This window comes from Mastigoproctus giganteus, chromosome 7 (genome assembly GCF_048544385.1).
Source record: "Mastigoproctus giganteus isolate SK-2022 chromosome 7, ASM4854438v1, whole genome shotgun sequence".
Lineage (NCBI taxonomy): Eukaryota > Metazoa > Arthropoda > Arachnida > Uropygi > Thelyphonidae > Mastigoproctus > Mastigoproctus giganteus.
Window position 1 is genome coordinate 33,442,415 of NC_143581.1, and position 20,371 is coordinate 33,462,785.

The 20,371-nt window shown below is 38.0% G+C and overlaps 1 protein-coding gene across 1 annotated transcript in view; it reads right to left on the reverse strand.

Moving 5' to 3' along the window:
* Nucleotides 1–204: 204 nt before the first annotated feature.
* Grp170 (hypoxia up-regulated Grp170 co-chaperone protein) overlaps nt 205–20,371 on the reverse strand; it is a 33,814-nt gene continuing 13,647 nt past the window's right edge. The window contains exons 2-3 of the mRNA XM_090378287.1: nt 7,232–7,350; nt 205–3,197 (exon numbers count right to left, since the gene is read on the reverse strand). Coding sequence (XP_090234413.1) covers nt 406–3,197; nt 7,232–7,350 — 2,911 coding nt within the window. The 3' untranslated portion in view covers nt 205–405. The remainder of the gene's footprint in view (nt 3,198–7,231; nt 7,351–20,371) is intronic.

The window sequence follows — 20,371 nt, forward strand, 5'->3', positions numbered from 1 at the left end:
ATAGCATATTTTCTTCAATTTGTGGTCCATCCCATTCAAAATATTGCTTGGAAAGAATTAGAAAAGAGCCATCTAATAAGTCTTACCTGGATTGCCTTTCTACTTCCAAAGGCAAACTATTTCATACAGCATTTGGGTCACAATTTTGAATGAGCTTTGGTATCTTCAGTAATGAATGGTAAATAAATAAATTAGCATACATCATATCTTTTGAAACTTTTATTCATAGAAATGATAAATTATGGTGACACCTGAAAATGAATGGAATGTCAACAAACAACAGTTCATGCAATCAATATCAATGACATTTGTTAAGCATGTTCAGTTTACCCGGTGTAAAAAAATAACACCTTATGTTTCTTAAACTCCACCACATATTAAATGTCAATTAACCTACCACAGTTTTCATAGTTCAGTATGAGATTTTTGATCATCTTTAGATGTCTCACTGGGCTTTGGTTCTTCATGCACATCATCTACTTCAAGAGAGTGAGAATCAGTTGGTTTTTCTTCTGCTTGAGGGATGGTTTCTTCAGGACCTGTTTCTTGATTTTCAAAATCAGTATCATTAATGGAATCTGTCTCTTTCTGGAATTTTGTTGAATTTTCATCTACAGTTTCTCTTTTCTTAGGAGTGACAAATCTAGCTTTGTTGAGGAGGTATTTTACTTCTCTGTCTAGTGCAGCCATCTTTTCAGCTAGTGCTTTTACTGTTAATTTTGGTGTTTCAGCCGGGGATGTCTCATTCTGCTCAAGCTCACTTTGCTTTTTCCATTGCCTGGTTTCGTTAATCAGATTTTCTAACGTATTGAGTTCTACTTCAGTAAAAACTTGATCACTTGCACTGATTGAGAGTGCACCTTTCAAAAACACTTCGCTAATGTTTAACATGTCATCAAGAGCTTTCAAAGCTTCTGGACGTTCTCTGTGCTCTTTGACTCTTTCAAATAGATTTCTTGTCATTCTTTTAAGACTTGACAATTTTTCCTTAAAGAGTGCAGTACTTGCTTCATCTGAATTGTACTCCAACCACTCTCCAACTTCATTCAAGCTGTTCTGAATAGATTCTCTTTCTTGTTCTGTAGAGGCAATTTCATATTCTTCCATATACAGTTTTTGTTTGGTTTCAAGAATAAATGATTCCAAAGAATTTTTTGCCTTTTCTTGGTCCTTCCTTGCAAGATCCTTTTCATTTAAATCATGTAACTTTTTTCTGAATTCAGCTGCCTGTTCTTCTGTGAGATCAGGTAAATCAAGCTGTGTTTTATCTGAAGGTAACACTTCTTTTACTGTAATTACCTTTGGTCCTTTCTTTTCGGTTTTTGTGTCATTACTAACACTATCATTCCTTACATGTTTCTGCTTTATTTTTTCTTTTTCATCTTCAGATTTCTTATCTTTTTGATCTTCAGATGGTTCAGAAGGTTTTTCATCCTCGTTTTCTTTACCATTAATTGATTTTCCTTTATCTTCTTCAGTTGCCTTTTCGGTCTCTGTACTATCAGATGAACTAGAAAACAATCTACCAATAGTGCTTCCAAGTTTTGCTAAAGTTGATTCAGTATCTTGTTCTTTTTCTTCATCCTCCTCAACTTTCTTTTCAAATACTGATTCGATCTGCTCAATTTTTAAAATACCACTTTCATCCATGCGAAAGTGTGCCTTAACTCCCTTAGGATCTGAATCATGGCTATATTTTGTCAAGGCTGATTCTACTCCTGTCACCCTAACTTGACTTAGGTTTAGGGATCCAAGACATGCCAGTTCAAATTCTGGAAGAAAATTCAAGTCTCCATAATTAACAAAGAATTCAAAATCTTTTATATGACGATTAAAAGTCAATATTTTTTTTTGAGGATAAGGATTACCACGAGAAAACAGTGTTCGGCGAACATATTTGATTCCCATTTTGCCATCCTGTTCAGCTTCCCGTTGGAAATCCACCTGAATGGGATATATATTTGCATCTTTTATAAGGAAAGTTTTTACTTTAAACCCTTTACCAAGATTTGCAGCTTGGTAAGCTGCCCCAAGTGCAGCAGCTTCATCTGTATTAACACTTTTACCTAAATCAGATTTTCCAATGTATTCCAACAGTTTCTGCTGTACCATTGGGATACGTGTACCAGAACCTGCCAATATAACTTGATCAATTTCTTCCAGTGTTAATCCTGCAATATCTAACGCCATTCTCACAGGTCTTGCCACTCGTTCAAACAAATCTGAACACATTTCTTCAAATTCTGCACGTGTAATAGGAGCCTTGAAATCTTTATCATCTAGCAGACTTTCAATCTGTGCTATGTGTTCTGTATTAGCGCTTAATACTTTTTTTACTCTTCCGGCTTCTTTCAATAATTTTGCCATAGCTCTGTTATTTTTAAAAACATCGCTGGTGGTTTTTTTCTGACTATTAAATACTTTAGCAAGATGTTTACGTAGTCTTAACTGCATTTCTAAGCCTCCTAAAGTTCTGTCATAACCAACACCTTTGATGGTCAGTTGAGGATTTGATTCAGTGAAACCTTTTTCTTTGGACTTTATTAACTGATAACTTACTACACTAGCAACTGTGCTACTTGCTCCCATATCATAAAACAATATATTATGTGGTGTATCATTAAAATCCTTTCTCCTGAAAACACCATAGTTTAAGGCTACTGCAGTGTTTCCATTAATGATTTGTAAAACATTAAGGCCTGCCATTTCTGCAGCCTGCAGTAAAGCTCTCCTTTCAGCTTGATTGAAATAAACAGGGACAGTAATAACAGCATCTTTAATGGGCTGATCTGCAGCACTTTGAGCAATATCTTGGGCTTGTTTCAGAATCATGGCAAGAAGTTCTTCTGGCGTGAATGTCATCCCCTCAGGATGCTGAAACACTACAGTATTTCTTTCTTTATCAGGGATAATACTGTGATAAGAAAATCTTTCTTTATACAATTGGACTATAGGGTTATCTACAGTTTTCCCCACCAGTTCTAACAGATATAAATATGATTTTTCAGGAAACCGAACTCCAACTGTTGTAGCGGACTCCCCAAATAATCTTTCCCCTTCCCGGAAAGTTACAGCTACAGGAGTTTTTCGCTGAGATTCTTCATTGAGTGCAATTTCCATTGGCACTCCTGGAGAAACTATTGCCACTTTCATCCACTCACTGCCAAGATCAACAGACATCACAGCAATTCCCTGAGCTGTATAAAAGCATACAAATAACATGCACAAAACTCTTAAAGCCATCCTGTAAGAGCACATATCGATATTAAACATCCTGAAAATGAATTTACAAACAAATTAGATCGTTCGCTAACCTGCAAATCCAGATGTTTAAGCAGTGCTAGGAAACAAATACGAACGTGCTTATATCTTCACCGTAAATTTCCTCTTGTTGTGATGGCAAAGTATTGTACATCAGGGTATTCCAACAACTCTAATATCAATTTGGAAATATAACTAATTTTAAATAATTTACGGTTACTGTCAGAAGGCAAACACATATGTACACAAACAGGCCGGAATACCGAGAACTCCGCATGCGATTTTTCCGGAAATATGATTTGCTAGACCGCACTTAAGTAAAAATCAGTCATCTCACTATCAAGATGGATGGCAGAAACAATCTTATTCGGCTTGATATAAAACTTTAACAAAAAGTTTTGAACGTAATTAACAATACAGATTTAACCGGCATCAAAACTCCACACTAGTACATGCGGTCCTCCACAAGAACATTGTTTTCTAGAACAGTTGACGCACGGACAATAATCTTAGGTAGCTTAATAAACGTGTAATATTTCTATTCGCAGTTGGTACTGCACATAGCACGTGTGCATAAGCCAATCCTGTATATCCAAGCACTACTATCGGGGAATTGTTTCTGAATCGTTTGATGAGCTTATACTTGCACCTGAAATTAAGCAAATTAAACATTTGCTGCAGACTTAAAAAAAAAAAAAAAAAAAAAAAAATGATCATGATGATATCATGATCATGGCCTAATTATTAGTATGATTTTTCCTTCTTTTTTCCTTCCCCCTTCAACGTGAGTCATTTCTATTCGTTCTTATCATGATTTGTTAATAACCCGTTCATATAATAAATCCGAGGATTCGAAATAGAAAATTTTATGAAACGAAATGCTTATCAGAAAGACATCTTTTCCATTAGGCACTTCGAGCAATGTACCTAGGACTCACGAAAAAAAAAAAAAAAAAAAAAAATTTAAATAGAATTCAACGATTTTATTACAATACAATAAAATTCTATAAACTAATTTTTAAACACAGATTTCTTAAGTAAATTCTTTCGTCGACCTGTTGGCAAAATCATTCCTAACGTCATCAAAGATCGTAGTGAGAGTAAGTTACTGGTCTTGTGGAAAATAACTACAAAACATTGACAAATGTAAAGTACTACACATGGGAAACAGCAACCCCAGAGCAACGTATCAACTCTGTGGTACAACACTGACAGTGGTAGAGAATGAAAGGGACTTGGAGGTGGTTGTGCAGGCAGATATGAAGTTCTCTGAGCAGTGCAGACGGGCTGCAAGAGTAGCTCATGGAGTATTGTCAATGATATACAGGAATTTTTCCAGCAGGGATGAGGAGGTGATTATTCCATTGTATAAGGCGATGGTCAGGCCACACCTAGAGTACTGTATACAGGTCTGGAGGCCTCATTTCAAGAAGGATGTAGAGCTGCTGGAACGAGTACAGAGAAGGGCAACAAGATTAGTGAATGGAACAAAGGGGTGCTCTTACGAAGAACGGCTTAAGTTTTGCAAATTACAGTGTCTGGAGACTAGGCACCAGCGAGGTGATCTGATAGAGGTGTATAAAGCCTTGAATGGTTTAAGCATGCTCAATGCTGATGGGATTCTTCCTCTAGCTCAGAATAATCACCTGAGAGGGCATAAATTCAAATTGAGGAAAGACAGATGTAGGATAGACGTGCGGAAATTTGCCTTTAGCCAGCGGGTGGTTGGTTGGTGGAACAGACTTCCATCCCTTGTGGTGGAGGTTGATAGCCTAAATAAGTTTAAGGCTCAGCTGGACAGGTATTTTGAACGAACGGAGGGGTGAAATGGAAGTGGTTTTTTTTTTTTTTTTTTTTTTTTGGCTGATGCTGCATAAGCTTGCTTTCTTGCATCAAATGCCTCTACTAATGCTAATGCTAAAACCAAATTTATAGAAACGTTCTCCAATTTATGTTGAAAACAACAAAAAATTGCATTTAATGCAAGGGCATATTATGATATGCTTCAGATAGCGAAATGAGGACTTGGAATGAAAGGTGCAGGGGCCTGTGATTTCCGTATGAAGAGTACTTATTATTATTGACCTCGTGGTTAGTACAGTTGGTAGAATCGCCGTCCTCCCCACACCGGGTGGAAGAGACCTGGGTTCAAGACCAGCTGATGATGTGAGGATTTTTTATTGGCCTATTTCACAACGTGGCTGAGTTAGTCGGTCTCAAACGAGGGTAGGATGGTTTTTCTCCTGAAAACTCGGGTTTTTCGTCCAGCAAAACAGATAATCGACAAGCAATATACTCGCAGCAATATGGCCTTAGTCGCTGATGCTCCTAAAACCCAACTTCAGCAAATAACAATGGCCCTGTTAGTCGGGATAATACGCACAGAATGCAGTTATGTACATAGGACGCACCAGAACACCACTCCAGGCATCCATTCCAAGCTCTAGTAATTCAAATTAGTGTGTGAGTAAAGTATTGTTGCATTGTGAGTGAAGCATTATTGCATAAGCAGTTAAATACCTGTAGACAATCGTGCCCAGTTAAAAAGGAAATTAACAAACCAAACGCCTGTCCTTAAGGAAAAGGATTGCCCTTAATTTACTTAATGTAACTGTTCCGCCCCTTTTTAGTTTCTATGCTTTACAAAAACACCAAAATTTCATTAGCCTCTTATATTGCTTATATCATAGGGGTCAATTGAAGTGAGAGTAGGGACTACAAAGGGTTGAGTGGAGGAGCGAAAATACAAATTATTCACCACTTCTCGCAGAATTCTCAAATGAGTCCTTAACAACCAAAATGACCAAACTAGCATTATGTAGAATTGTGACTATATCCTTGGTTCATGTTTAGGAAACGCCGGTCCTTAAAGGGGAAGGGTGTGAAGTCAGTGTAATCCAGACTGAAAAGTGCCCCAAATTACAAAAAGAGGAAGTCCCTCAATCTAAGCAAAAAGAATTCCTATTCGTTGGCCTTTTGCTGAAGATAATGAAGATGAATTCTTGCACTGAGACCCTCTTCAGGTGACTCCACTAGGTTAAATTCAAAATATTCATTTACACATATACAATGGCTCACAAAGAAATTTTGTTTTTTTCGGGTATGGCACATGACATAATGTAGCATTTACAGACGTCAACACCCAATTGTACGAGGGGAGGTGTAGTCACTGCAAGCACACTGTTTATAATCACTGTTCTGATACCGGGTAAAAAATCTGGTGCGAATTTCATCGGTGACTAATGAGAAGAACAGTAAAGAACATTTACTGGCTTTTTTCACTCCATGACGAGTTAGTCGATCTCAGGCAAGACCTCGAAGGTTTACTACCTCGGTAATTTGGGTTTTTCGCCCAGTGAAATAGGAAACCCACTAGAGAACACATATAATTTTCAGACATAATATAATACAGTCTGTGTGAGTAGCACAGTGGTATCATCACCGTCCTCCCCACACCGGGTAGAAAAGGCCCTGGGTAGTTATCTGGCGTTCGGAGAACGGCAGATAACTTCAATTTAACTGTTGTGAATATCATCGGTTTCCATGTTATCTGCCGGCACATAACATGGAAAATTTAAGAACCAGCGGCTTCTCATTTGAACAATTTCAAAATTTCACTTATCTAGGCTTTTAGATAAACCAGTCTAACTCTCTTACTAATAAAATTAAGTCTCGTATCCTGAGTGGAAACAGATGTTTCTATGCACAAGAAAAACTAATGAAGTCCAGAATATTGAACAAACATTTAAAATTGAGAATATACAAAAGTCTCATTAGACCAGTTGTGACATACGGTTGTGAAGCTTGTACATTAACTTGTAAACGTGAGCAGTTGTTGAGAGGGTTCGAGCGTAGAATTTTACGAAATGTTTTTGGGCCCGTACAAGACTGACCCATGAACTTGACCATTTTATTCAGGTTGCGGACATTGTCAGATATTCGAAGAGCCAGAGACTTTCCTGGTTGGGACATATTATGAGAATGGATGACAGCAGAACAACTAAGAGTACAGTGTAATGAAATGGGAACCTACCGGTAGGAGGGCAAGAAGAAGACCGCGGAGAGATGAATGGATGAAGTAGAAGAGCACTCGAAGATCATGAGAATAAAATTGGAGAAGTTTGACTTCTGGGAGGACTTACTGGTGGAACATCGTTTAGAAAGCTAAAACGCACCCTGGGTTAAAAAGCCAGAAGAAGAAATCAGGTTTTCTGAGCAGTGTGGTAATCTCGTAACATGATACTTTTCAATACAGTTCCCTTTGGAGTCAGTATGCCTTTGCCACTGATGCTACAATGATTCCACCTGCAAAGGAAGTTTTTTCTTGGGCCTCCAGAAATGCATCCACCGAAGCAATAACGTCACTGTCGGTAGAAAATGGATGCAAACCAGGTTTTTTTTTTTTTTTTTTCAAATTATAAAATAGGTAACGGTCCGATGATTCATGATCTGGTGATTTTGGAGATGATACAAACTTTCAAAGCCTCACTCATGCAATTCAGCCATGACACTGACAGGCTTTTGAGTGTGCGCATTTCCCTGATAGAACAAGACTATTTTTCTGAGTTTTCCTCGGCGTTTCTCTCTGACATTTTCAGGAAAATGCCTTAGGAGGCCTGCCTATTATATCCCTATGATTATTTAGCCTTTCTGAAGGTAATCCACTAACAACACTCCATCAGCATTCCAAAAAAACAAAACAAAAACAGATGTCATCACCTTACCTTTCTTTGAAGGGAAGAACAGTTGTCTTTGAAATGTTTGAACTGCCCTGTGATCGTTCCAAACCAAACAACAGAAGCATCTAAGGCCATGTGTGGTAATACCCACTAACAATAAGTAACAATGGTCTTTTCTATTAATGAATTGTTACTTATTCGAGTTAGTGCAATACATGGTAACTCGTTGTGAAGGTAGTCACAATATGAGATACAATGAAATCGATGCCTTTACACTACTTATGTAGTTTTTTATTACGAGTTCATTATGGTGTATTTAGACCGATATATTAGTGTATTTTAAACTCAAAAAATATTTTGCCTTCAGCATTTATATTTTATTTAAACAAAATATATTTCTGTGAATTCCGTGTGTTATGTGGTCGATTTGTTGTGTGCTGAATGAAAACCCCGAGTTTCATGGGTAAAAAAACCAGAAACTATGCTACAATCGCCAGAAACCAACTAACTCATCCACGTTGTGGAAAAGGCACAAAAATATTGTCGCTTCATTGATGGGATTTGAATTCAGGTTTCTTCCATCGTGAGTAGAAGACCGTGATTATAACTACTGTGCTACCCAGAGGGAGACGGTCTAGTTTCCGTTTTCCCTGCAAATTGAAATGAATAGCGCAATGTTCTACTTAACTAAATCGGAAAATATGTGATCAGATACTAATGGGCGTCTCTAAAATAGTAGTAGTACAGTAGCAGTAGGCGTAAATGATTTAAGAAAGAAAGCTTATACATCATCTTAAAAAAAAACATACTTCACAGGAGCTCTTCACAAGAAGAATATCCCTCAACTGCTGGAACGAACCTACACCTGATTAACTCGTCTTGACAAAATTCAAGCTGGACTGTCAACGACTACCATCGTTAATGGGATGGGACCGCTGTTCCATGAACGACAACACTGTTTTGGACCTTCATGATTTAGACTCTTTACAAACTATGATATCATGCACCTCTGCTGAATCAATTTCAAGCTGGACTGTCAATGACTACCATCGCTTTTGGGATGGGACCTCTGTTCCATGAATGACAACACCGTTTTGGAAATTCCTGATTTAGACTCTTTACAAATTGTGATATTATGCAGCTCTGCTGACCAGGGGCGGATTTAGGCATGATCTTTATGGGCTGCAGCCCAGGGCCCCGTTCAATCAAAGGGCCCTTTCGCGGTAAAAAAAAATAAAATCAATTTAAATTAAAAATTTAAGAAAAAATAAATTATACAAAATTTTTTCGTACCTAGATAAAGTTTAAATCGTTGCTTTGCTACACTATTGGATTTGAATAAAATATCAAATATCAATGTTTTAAATGACAGTAAATAGTAAATACGACTGTCTTCTATCGCCTCTGTCTGTAGTCGGTAAAATCAAAATATACTTTGTCATTTGTCAGTTATACAAATAATGTGGCAACGTCGGAATGGGAGTGCAAGTCTAGCCCCTCTAAAGTGTGTTAGCTTACTATAACTCTCACCGTTTGACATTTGTATTTATGTATAGTACAGTATAGTTGAATATAAAATAGTCATTCGTTCGGTGGAGTATACTGTTCAGGTGCTTCGTTTCTTCACTGCTAAGTATCGGCAAAGTTTACTAAATACTAAATAAATATAAGTTAAATCACTTTCCGGAAATCTTTTGTCGGCACGTAAATTCAATCGTTTTTTGCATTTCCTCGAAATGAGCCATAATAAAAATAACTGGACACCGTTTATTTGAAGTAAGCAGTAGGCACTAGTAAGCAGCGTAAGTTACAAGCTTGCCTACTTTGCAATGACAATGTAAGATGCAAAATCCTACAAATTTAAAATAAAAATAATTGTTTTGCTAGAAGTAATGTTAAAGTTTGAAGAACGCTAGCTTTAGTGATGGGACAGTTTAAGCGTGAGAATTGAGAATAGTAGCAAAGTGGTAAACAAGTAATTCAAATAATATGAGAGAGCAAACAGGGACAGCAGGACTAATGAAAGGGGTACTATTTGAGAATGGGCGTGAAGGGGTTGCTTCAGGAAGAACAATAAGACGTGAAGTGGAATTATGCGAGGCGCCTCCTTTGATCTCTGACACCGTTGGAGACAAAACAGGAAATGAGTGGACGTCCAGTGTTCGCGTCAAATTAAAAACTGCGTCAGGCTGACTGATTTTTGGGTGTTGGAATACTTTTAGAGAGAAAGGTGTGAAACGAAAATGAGTGTTTTTGGAGGTTACCGTTGAGAAGACGAAAGGGTCATACTGTCTGTGAGAAAAAAATAAGAAAGTTCGAGAAAAGGGTGGTTTGCATGCTAGGGAGACAGCTGGGGAGAATTGTGTTGGCAAATGGAAAGGAACGTAAATTTAAACAGAGGGGAAGGATTGGTTAGGGGAGGCGTGCCAAACTTGAGGAGAAGAGTGAAGTTCGGGGAAAGAAAAATTAAGAGAAGAGAATTTTGTGTGATGTGGTCAAAGGGGAGAAAGAAGGTCATGAGTGTGGGTTGAAGTGGAGGTAGGTGAGTTTGGTAATGTAGGTCCTTGTAAAAACAATGAAGAAGGTGCATCATGTCAAGAGTGCCCCAGAAGTGAAGGTAAGCCTGTCAGGCTCGAAAGAAAACCGGGGTGCCCAAGGATCTGAAGTAAGCCTGTCTGCCTCGAAGGAAAACCGGAGAGCCCAAGAAACTGAAGTAAGCCTGTCAGCCGCGTGGGAAACCTGAACGCGAGGCCATTGGAAGTAGCGGCTAAGTCGGAAAGTAAGTCTGTTCCTTGTTTCTTTATTGAATCCTGAACTCAAGGACTCATAACCTAGCTCTGTAAGCCATTGAGTGATAGTCCTTGTAAAAGAAAGGAATATTCCTGTTGTTAATGATTATGAAAAAATGTAAGGGTGGTTAAGGAGAAGCAAAATCAAAGTAATAACGTAAAGGATTAGTAAAGAAATTATATTTATAAGGGTAGTACTGTAAAGATAGGTTAACCTATGTCATTAAATTAGGCCAAGTGCCAAACAAGGTAACATATTAGGGGAGGTGCAAAGAGAAATAAATTTTATTAATAGACAAACCCGATGAGTAAAGAGAGATGACTAAGGTGATAACTAGGGTGGCTAGGATATTAATTAAGGCAGAATTGGTGACTTATAAGGAATGTTGTTGAGAAAAGAGGGTACCAGACATAATACGTTTTATGTGTGAGAGGCTAAAACAAAGATTCTAAAGGAGTAATAAGAGCTGAAGTAATTATTATTGATGTAAGAGAAAGAAAGAAAAAAAAATTGGTAAGGTAAGAGAATGATTCAGTAATCATTGTGGAGTAAATTTTATGTGAAATATAACTGACACAAACTGATGTTAATAATTTTCTCATATTGAGAATAACTGAGAAGAGAGAGAGAGAGAGAGAGAGAGAGAGAGAGAGAGAGAGAGAGAGAGAGAGAGTGTAGTGTATTGTAGCATGGTTTACCTATGTATATGAAACTAGGAAACTTGTATGTAATTATTTGTTTAGAGGTTCTAAACCAATAATTACATACAATTTTTATTATTATTAATAATATTTATTAACAATTATACAATTATTGTAAATGCTGTATTTTTTTTTTTTATGTGAACCCCAAACAAGAGAGGTATTAGAACCTATAGTACTTAGTACCGTGCTTGGGTTGGAGATTGAGAAGACGAAAGAAGATATTTGTTGACATTGGACTTGAACTTCTGTAGATTGTAATTTTCAGGAAATGCGTATGAAGGAAGGTTGTTCCAGAAAACGGCAGATGAATGAATAAATGAGGAAGTTGAAAAGTTGGACAGTAAATGGATGTTGGCTGGTGGCGGCACGTGTTCGGACTGTTTTGAAAGAGAGAGGGGGAATCATAGAAGCCAAATCAAAAGATCAGTGCCCATGGAAGTATCTGTAGAAGAGGCATGCAGCAGAAACAGTACGTCTATGAGAAAGCGAGTGGAGAGACTCTGTTAGAGATGAATCATTAATTAACCTAACTGCCCTCTTCTAAATGGAATCAAGAAGCCTGGGAGAGGTTTTGGGAGCACCACCCCAGATGTGGGAACAATATTCCATGGCAGAGCGGATTTGCTATTTATACAGAGTGAGCAGCTGTTTGGAAGAAAAGTAACGCCGAGAGCGAAAGAAAAAACCAAGTTTTTTAGATGCAGAGGAAGCAATATTTGTAATGTGCTTGTGCCAAGAGAGATTAGAAGTCAGGGTAATCCCCAAAAGATATATATCATTTTGTCTAGAAATCGGAGGGTCACTAAAGATAAGCATAGGAGCAGAAGAATCCGTTTTGCAAGATATAAGACAACACTGAGTTTTAGAAGGGTTGAAATCAACTATGTTGTCTTTGCCCCACTGGAGAATTACCTGAAGATCGGCATTTAAGGAATTGGTAGCAGATTTTCGAGAAGTTGAAGCTGATTGAGCAGGACAAGGTTTCTCAAAATGGAACGTGGAATGCAATGTGCTATCATAGGCAAAACTATGGATAGGATTTCCAGTCAATGGAAGAAGGTCATTAATATACAAGAGGAAAAGAGTAGGGGAAAGAACTGAACCTTGGGGACACCGGCATTAGTGGAGAAGTTAAAAGACAGGGAGCCATCTACCATCACCCTCAGTGAGCGATCAGAGAGAAAACTGGATAACCAAATACTAAAAACAGTTGGCAAACCATAAGATGGAAGCTTGTTTAGAAGACCTTTATGCCAAAGACGATCAAAAGCCTTTGAGATGTCAAGAGCAACTACATCTGTTTCACCGAACCTGTCTATTGAATTAGTCCATAAATGGGTAACATAAGCCAGAATACCACCAGTGGATCGATACTGATGGAATCCATACTGGCGATCGCTGATCAGATGGAAGATTTCTAGGTAGTTTAAGAGTTGGCGGTTAATTGATTTCTCCATTACTTTAGAAAGAGTAGGAGTAATTGAATGGGAGGGATTTGTCACCCTTTTTAGGAACTGGCTGGATATGAGCAAATTTCCAAGCAGAAGGAAAAACACCTTTGGAATAACAAAGTGAAAAAAGGCAGCAAAGAATAGGAGCACAGGTTTTGAGAACAACTGGAGAAATACCATCAGGACCTGGAGCTTTCTTAGCATCAAGATTCATCAAAATCCTTCTGATATCCTTTTGACGGAAGACCACAGGAGGCATTGAATGGAGCGTGTTGGGAATGGTGGGAGGCATTTTACCAACATCATTAATACATGAGCTGGAAGAAAAATGGGATGCTAGCAGGTCAGCTATATCCTTGGCTGAATTGACAACAAAACCATCTGCTTTGGACAGAGGTGGGAGCAGAGATGGGCAAAAGTTGCGGCCAATAGCTTTGGCAAGAGACTAGAATGCCCGGCTACCATTTGGGCAAGAATTAAGTTTTCTACTCTTAGCTTGTTCAAACTCTAGTTTGGACTGATTAATAACTGCTTTTCAATTGTTGCGAGCTTTGGTGTAGGAAGAAAATGAAACCAAAGAATTAGAAACAAGCCAATTACGATATCCAACATTCTTCTCTTGAACAGCCTTAGCACATTTATTGGAAAACCAAGGTTTAGATAAAGGACGAGATTTTAAAGTGGAGTGTGGGATAAAGGATTTCATTCCTGTAAGAGTAATTTCACTGACACGATCTGAACAAACGTTGACATCAGAAGTTTTGAAACAGTAATCCGACGAAGGAAAAGAAGAAAAGAAGTCTCGCAAGTCATCCCATTTTGCATTCTTGTAATGCCAAACAACACGAGGTTCGGAATAGCCATGAGATAAAGGTTCCAATGGAGAAGAGACAATCACCAAGTTGTGATCTGAAGTGCCTAAAGGAGCTTTCACTTCAACCATGTACTTAGAAGGGTTGTATGTGAGAAAAAGATCAAGCGTATTGGCTGTATGATTAGGATTGTCTGGTATTCTTGTAGGTAAATGAACAATCTGTGCAAGGTCATTTGTAATTACAAAAGCCTCAGCATCTCGACCTGCTGGGGCGGTGTTACTAGAAATCGGAAGCCAGCTGGAGTTGTGAACATTAAAATCACCAAGGAAAATTACCTCACTGTTAGGAAAGTTGGACTGGAGAAAGTCAAATTGCAAAGAGAGAAAGTCAAAGAGCTGCAAGAGATTAGTGGAGTTGGGAGAACGGTAGAGACAACAGATGAATTTGACACAATTAGGTAGAGAGATTTTAAGCCAGAGAAGATCAAAGAGAGGAGATTCCAAATTGCCAAATCTCTGACAGGGAATATCAGAACGGACATATGCACAAGTACCACCTTTGAGGCGAAAGGAATCGTACAGCGAATAATTTGGGCATCTGAGATGAGCAGTAGTTGAATCAACCAATAACTGAGATTCTGTCAGAAAAAGTACATGGGGTTTGGCAGACTGCAAGTGGAAATGGACATCGTTGAGTTTAGAATTGAGACCACGTATATTTGTGAAATGAATTAGGACGTGCTTGGGAGATATAGATCTTTTCGCAGATAAGCTTACTCTATTAGTTTGACAATTCATGGTGTATTCAATAGTAGGAAAAAGTGGGTGGGATATGCTGTATGAGGTAATCAAATTTTTGGATATGGCGTACACGTGGTAAGAATATACCTATATTCTTGACATAACGTGGCTTCGACAATGCTTCCCGCATACACACTACTCGGACTCCCTCCAGTCACTATCTGGCAGAGTAGAGGTAGCAAGATTATACACTAGCCGATCCGGAAGCCTCCTAGAGAGTTACCAATAGGTTCGGTCCGGTATACTAACTAGCGGCCGGCCTGCGAACACCGTTTTAGAGCTGTACCCTCGAAATGTAAGGAATATTGGATCTCGCCACGAAGTTCATCATAATCTCAAAAGTCATCAATCATACTGCATGATGGAAGAGATAGGGAAGAGCTGACCGGAACTTAGCTCTAGAGACTAAACATGGGTTCCATCACTTCAAACTCCAATAATCAAAGTGGTGGTATTTCACCGGTTGACGAGAGTCATCTACCACTTAGTACTGCCTGGTAACATAGAGGGGCAGGATTACTCACAGTCCCACCATCGTGAAGGTGCAAGCAGAGGATTTGGCTGTCACAAACCGTCTGGACTTCACCGAAATTGGGTCCACTTGACTTGAGTGTCACCCGAATATCAGTTCCGTCAGCCTTTTTAGACAGCGTTTTAGGTAGCAAGTACAGCTTGTCTGGCATATCTGAGAGAATGTCTGTGACAATTTATGTAAATGTTGTGTGCTCATTAACAGTTTGTTAAATTTGTAAACAAAATGTGTGGCTTTAATGTTCTGCTAACAACCGCTTTACACACCCTAAAAATTGGAATTTTCTGAAAATTGTAGGCAGATTTGCGTAGGTAGGGGTGATGAAGAGGTTAACAGGGTGTTCAGCGAATTGCAAATTTTTAGATAGTTAATAAGAAAATTTTAAGTAAATAATAAAAATAATATAATAAAAAATAACATAAAAAATATCCCCCCCCCACAACAACTAACCTAATATGGTGGTGGATTGTTTTTTTAGGTTTTTTTAATTTCTTTTCAGATTAAATAAATACCAAAAATAAATGTCTGGTAGAAAATATAAAAGCGGAGCTGAAAAACGAAAAATACAATTAAATAGAGAAAAAGAAAGAAGTAAATGTGCCAAAATTTCCAACTTTTTTTGTATTGTAAAATAAAAATGAGAATCTAAACGATATAGGTGCAGTAATAAGCGAAGAGAGAATAACTTGACCGAAGAGAATCAGAAAAAACAAAATGTATATAACAATAACGAAGAATTACTAAAACTAGAATCTCAACAGAGAACCTCTAAAAACAATGTTGACGTTGATGGACATTCAGTGCCAGACAAAAAGACACCTAGACGACGACCAGTTCTCTGAAGTCTCTGTTGCTGTTTTGGAAGAAGATAGTGATAAAGAGACAGAAGAAGCTTTCGAAAATGCAGAGTTGCTTGCTAAATATGTTGACGTAGGTTTATGGCCTACACAGTTGAATGAAAATTTTATCAGTCACTGTCTCTCACATGAAAAAATAAAGAGGCAAAATATATCCAGTTTCAATAAGGAATTACAAAGAACAAAACAGATTATTTTCAAATAAGTACTTTGCGAGGAAAATTAAAAATGGTCAATTACTGGAAAGATCTTGTTTGTGCTATTCTACCAGTATGGGAAGCGTTTTTTGTCTAGTCTGCAAACTTTTCTCTAAAGTCCCTTCTCAATACACAACCGGATTCTCTGACTGTAAACATATAGGACCTTGTTTAGAAAGCCACGAAGATTCTAATGAACATAAGAAATCATTGTTGGTGTGGTTAACACGTAAAGAAAATAAGTCTGTTATTGATATGCAGTTGCAGGAGCAACTAAGAAAAGATACGGAATATTATCACAATGTCCTAAAACGTTTTATTGCAGTGTTGAAATATTTAAGTGTAAGGGGCTTAGCATTCAGAGATTACGAAGAAATATTTGGCTCTCCGCACAATGGTAATTTTATGGGGACTCTGGAATTACTAGCAGAGTTCGATCCATTCATGCGCGAACATATCCAACAACGAAAACTGCGACCAAAGCCTTTCACTTCGTACTTATCAAAAATAATTTATCAACAAATAATAGAGATTATGGGAAAACAAGTAATAAAAAGAATTATAGCTGAAATAAATAGCGATGATGCAAAGTAATACTCAATTGTGACGGACTGGGCACCAGATTTGTCCCACAATGACCAACTAACTATTATAGTACGACATTGTTTTGAGGGAAAAGTGTATGAAAGATGTGTATCTTTCATCAAAATTAGTAGTCACAGTGGCTTATATTTATTCAATTCCTTACAAGAATTTCTAGAAAAAAATGGCTGCCACTGGATAATTGTAGAGGACAGTCTTTTGACAACGCTGCAAATATGTCCGGCCGATACAAGGTGTGCAAGCACATCTCAAACAAAAAAATTAATGCGCTGATTATGTGCCGTGTGCTGCGCATTCCCTAAATCTAGTTGGTGGGGAAGCCGTTAAAGTTGCAACTCAAATTGTGAACTTTTTTGGAGTAGTGCAACAAATATATATTTTCTTTTCTGCAACTACCCATAGGTGGGAGTTTCTAAATCGTGAAACAAAACTAAAATTTTCGATAAAAATTTTAAGCCAGACTAGATCGTCTTGTCACTATGATGCTGTTAGAGCTTTAAAAAATAGTTACGGTGATATCATGAACATATTAAAAACGTTTAGTGACAATATGGATGAGAAGCTTGATTTTCGAAGAAAGACACAGAATTTATATAATAATTTGGCGAAACTTGAAACTGCGATTTTAACTGTTTTTTGGGAAGAAATTTTAGAGAGATTCGATTTAGTTAGCAAAAAAGTGCAGACCCCAGGATTAGACATATGTGAAGGTGAGAAATTAATTACGTCATTAGAACCCCAGGGGTGACATCTGGTGAGTATGGGCCTGGCACACCCAGGGTCCTGAGCTGGATATCATTCTTCTCTTCCTTGGTGATTCCCTTTAATCTCTCTCTCTCTCTCTCTCTCTCTCTCTCTCTCTCTCTCTCTCTCTCTCTCTCTCTCTCTCTCTCCGGGTAGTTCAGAAATTTTTTTTTTGGCTGGTGCAGCATAAGCCTCAGGCTTCCTTGCACCATATGGCTAATAATAATAATAATAATAATAATAATAATAATAATAATAATAACCGTTCGTGGGCAACATACGAGAACAATCAGATCAGATCAGAAACTAAACGAATACGAGGAGACAGCCAAAAAATTAAGTACTAGTGTGGAAAAAGAATACAGTGATTTAAAAAAGAGACGTATTACTTCAAAATGTTCGGATAAATCTACAGAGAAAGTTTCGCTAAATGGAGCAGAAAATCTTAAACGGGATACGCTAAACGTTGCATTAGATAAGTTGATTATGGATTTATACAGAAGAGGCCATGTCTATGGGGAATTTAGCAAAAGATTCAAATTTTTAATGGATTTGCAAGACATTAATATCGAAAATATTGACTTGGAAAGTGCACGTAGTGTTGTTGATTATTATTCGGATGACATAGACGAACATTTAGTCAATGAATGCATTCAGTTAAAATCCTACTTATAGACTAAGCCAGACTCATGCGGTGATATATTCGAGCTAATTTATGAAAAGAAACTTGTCGATGTTTTTCCGAATTGCTATACAATCTTAAAAATTTTTCCGGCGTTGCCAATCACCAGCTATGAGGCGGAGCTATCCTTCTACAGGATGTCCTATATAGAAAAACAAATATAGGACAACAATGACGAATGAAAGATTAAATTATTTATCAATTCTTTCCATAAACTCTGATTTAACCAAAGAATTACAATGTGATGATCAAATAAAAGAATTTGCAGCGAAAAAATCCAGAAGAGTTACTCTTTAAATGTCTTTAATGTATTAAAAATACTTACATTATATAACTCCTAGAATGTTTTATTTATTTTATTTTTAAGAATGAGTATTATTTTTGTTTTTTTCTTAGTCTTTATTCTTGAGCTGAGAATTTGTTGTTTCCTTTTTTTTTGTTTGTTACTAAAAGTAATATCTAATACATTTTATTTTTTATTTATGTTTGATGTTTGTTATGTATACAAAACCTTTTTTCATTATAACTGTATATGAAAGTTTGTATATCCAAGTGCATCAAATAAAATAAAAAAAGTTCTTCAATGTCTGTTGCCTATAATTTTTTCTATTTAAAAAGGGTAAGAAAAGAGTTTTTCGACAAAATGGCGAATGAATCGCCACAACTAACTCAAATTTGGGTTAATTGGGTAGGCCCCCAAAGTTAACGGTCCGCCTCTGCTGTTGCCCCAGTGACCAAATGGACAGAAGCCCTGAAACCGCCCCCAAGTCAGACTGCAGTGAACATACATCTCTAGTTGTGACTTAACAAAAGGGACAAATCCGCGGTGAGACCCGTACCAGTGACACAGTCTAGTGATAACCACACACTTGACGACCAGACCTGAAAGCTCCGAACTTGTAGTGACAAGTATACATCGGGCGTGAGTGGAACAACGTCGGGCCTCAGTAGGGGTCTGGCGGCTAAATGACCAGATGAACAACGGTACAAGGCATCACACATATACAAAGTCCATACACTTTTGAATCTCTGGCTTTTCCAGTCAACTGGTTAACCCACAATGTAAACTACGCGGAGATGGGGGAAACCCCTGGTGCCGCTTGACCCTAAACACACTTTACACTATACATCGAGCGGGACACATTACGTACAGTCCCAAGTGTGATAGCCTTGCCAGACTCTTAAAAAGAAGACAAGATGGGACGGGACCTTCGTCCCAGCTCAAAGCACAGCTCAGCTGCTGCCATTAAGCTTTCTTTGCACGCTCCCTTGCGTGGTTCTTTTTCTCCACCACCCAGGCAAGGACGGGAGGTTACCCCTGGTCGCCGTCCCTCTGGTGGACCTGCTCCACTGATTTGGGGGTCATCTTCTCTGGACCCCTTATCTCTGTCTTTCACCCCAGCTTTCAGTCTCACTCCCCCTTCTCTAACTTATAACCAGCGTCTCAACCATCTCTGAATTGCCTGAGCCCTACACCCAAAAACTTAATAACAACATCAGTTGCATGATCAGTAATCCTTTTGTCAGACCCCTATCAGTAGCGTTTTTTTTTTTTTTTTAGGTCCTAGCCACTGAAATCTCAGAAAATTAGGTGGCAGGACCTGCCAGAGTAAATAACTATAATACTTTGGTACCTGGTCTGCCTCCACGGGGCAGAGTGTGGACAACGTTGGAACCCATTAGGGGCCCAGTGGCTAAATCACCAGAGGAACAACGGTACACGACACTACGCATATACAAAACCCATGCACTTTTAAACCTCTGGTATTGACAGTGTTCTGTTCCATACCCATAATGTATACTACGTGGAGATGGGGGGGGGGAACCCTGATGCCGTTTTGACACTAAACACACTCTAAACTCTACTTCACGATCCATACCGGAAAAGAATTTGTCTACTTCTTCCTTAAATTTAGCACTAGCATTAGTAGAGGCATATAAGCAAGAAGGCAAGCTTATACAGCATCAGCCACAAAAGAAAAAAAAAAAATCAATCCCATTTCACACATCTATTCGCTCTAAAAGTTTGTTCAGGTCTTTCTTGAGTTTATTTAAGCTATCAACTTCCACAAAGACAGATGGAAGTTGCTTCCAACAATTAACTACCTGTTGTACGAAAACATAGCCTGCAACCATCCTTCCCCAACTTAAATGTATTTCTCATCATGTTGTTAGTCTCAACAGGAGATAGAATTCCATTAACATTCAGCTGCTCTCGATCTATTCACGGCCTTAAACACCTTCAGATCACCCCAT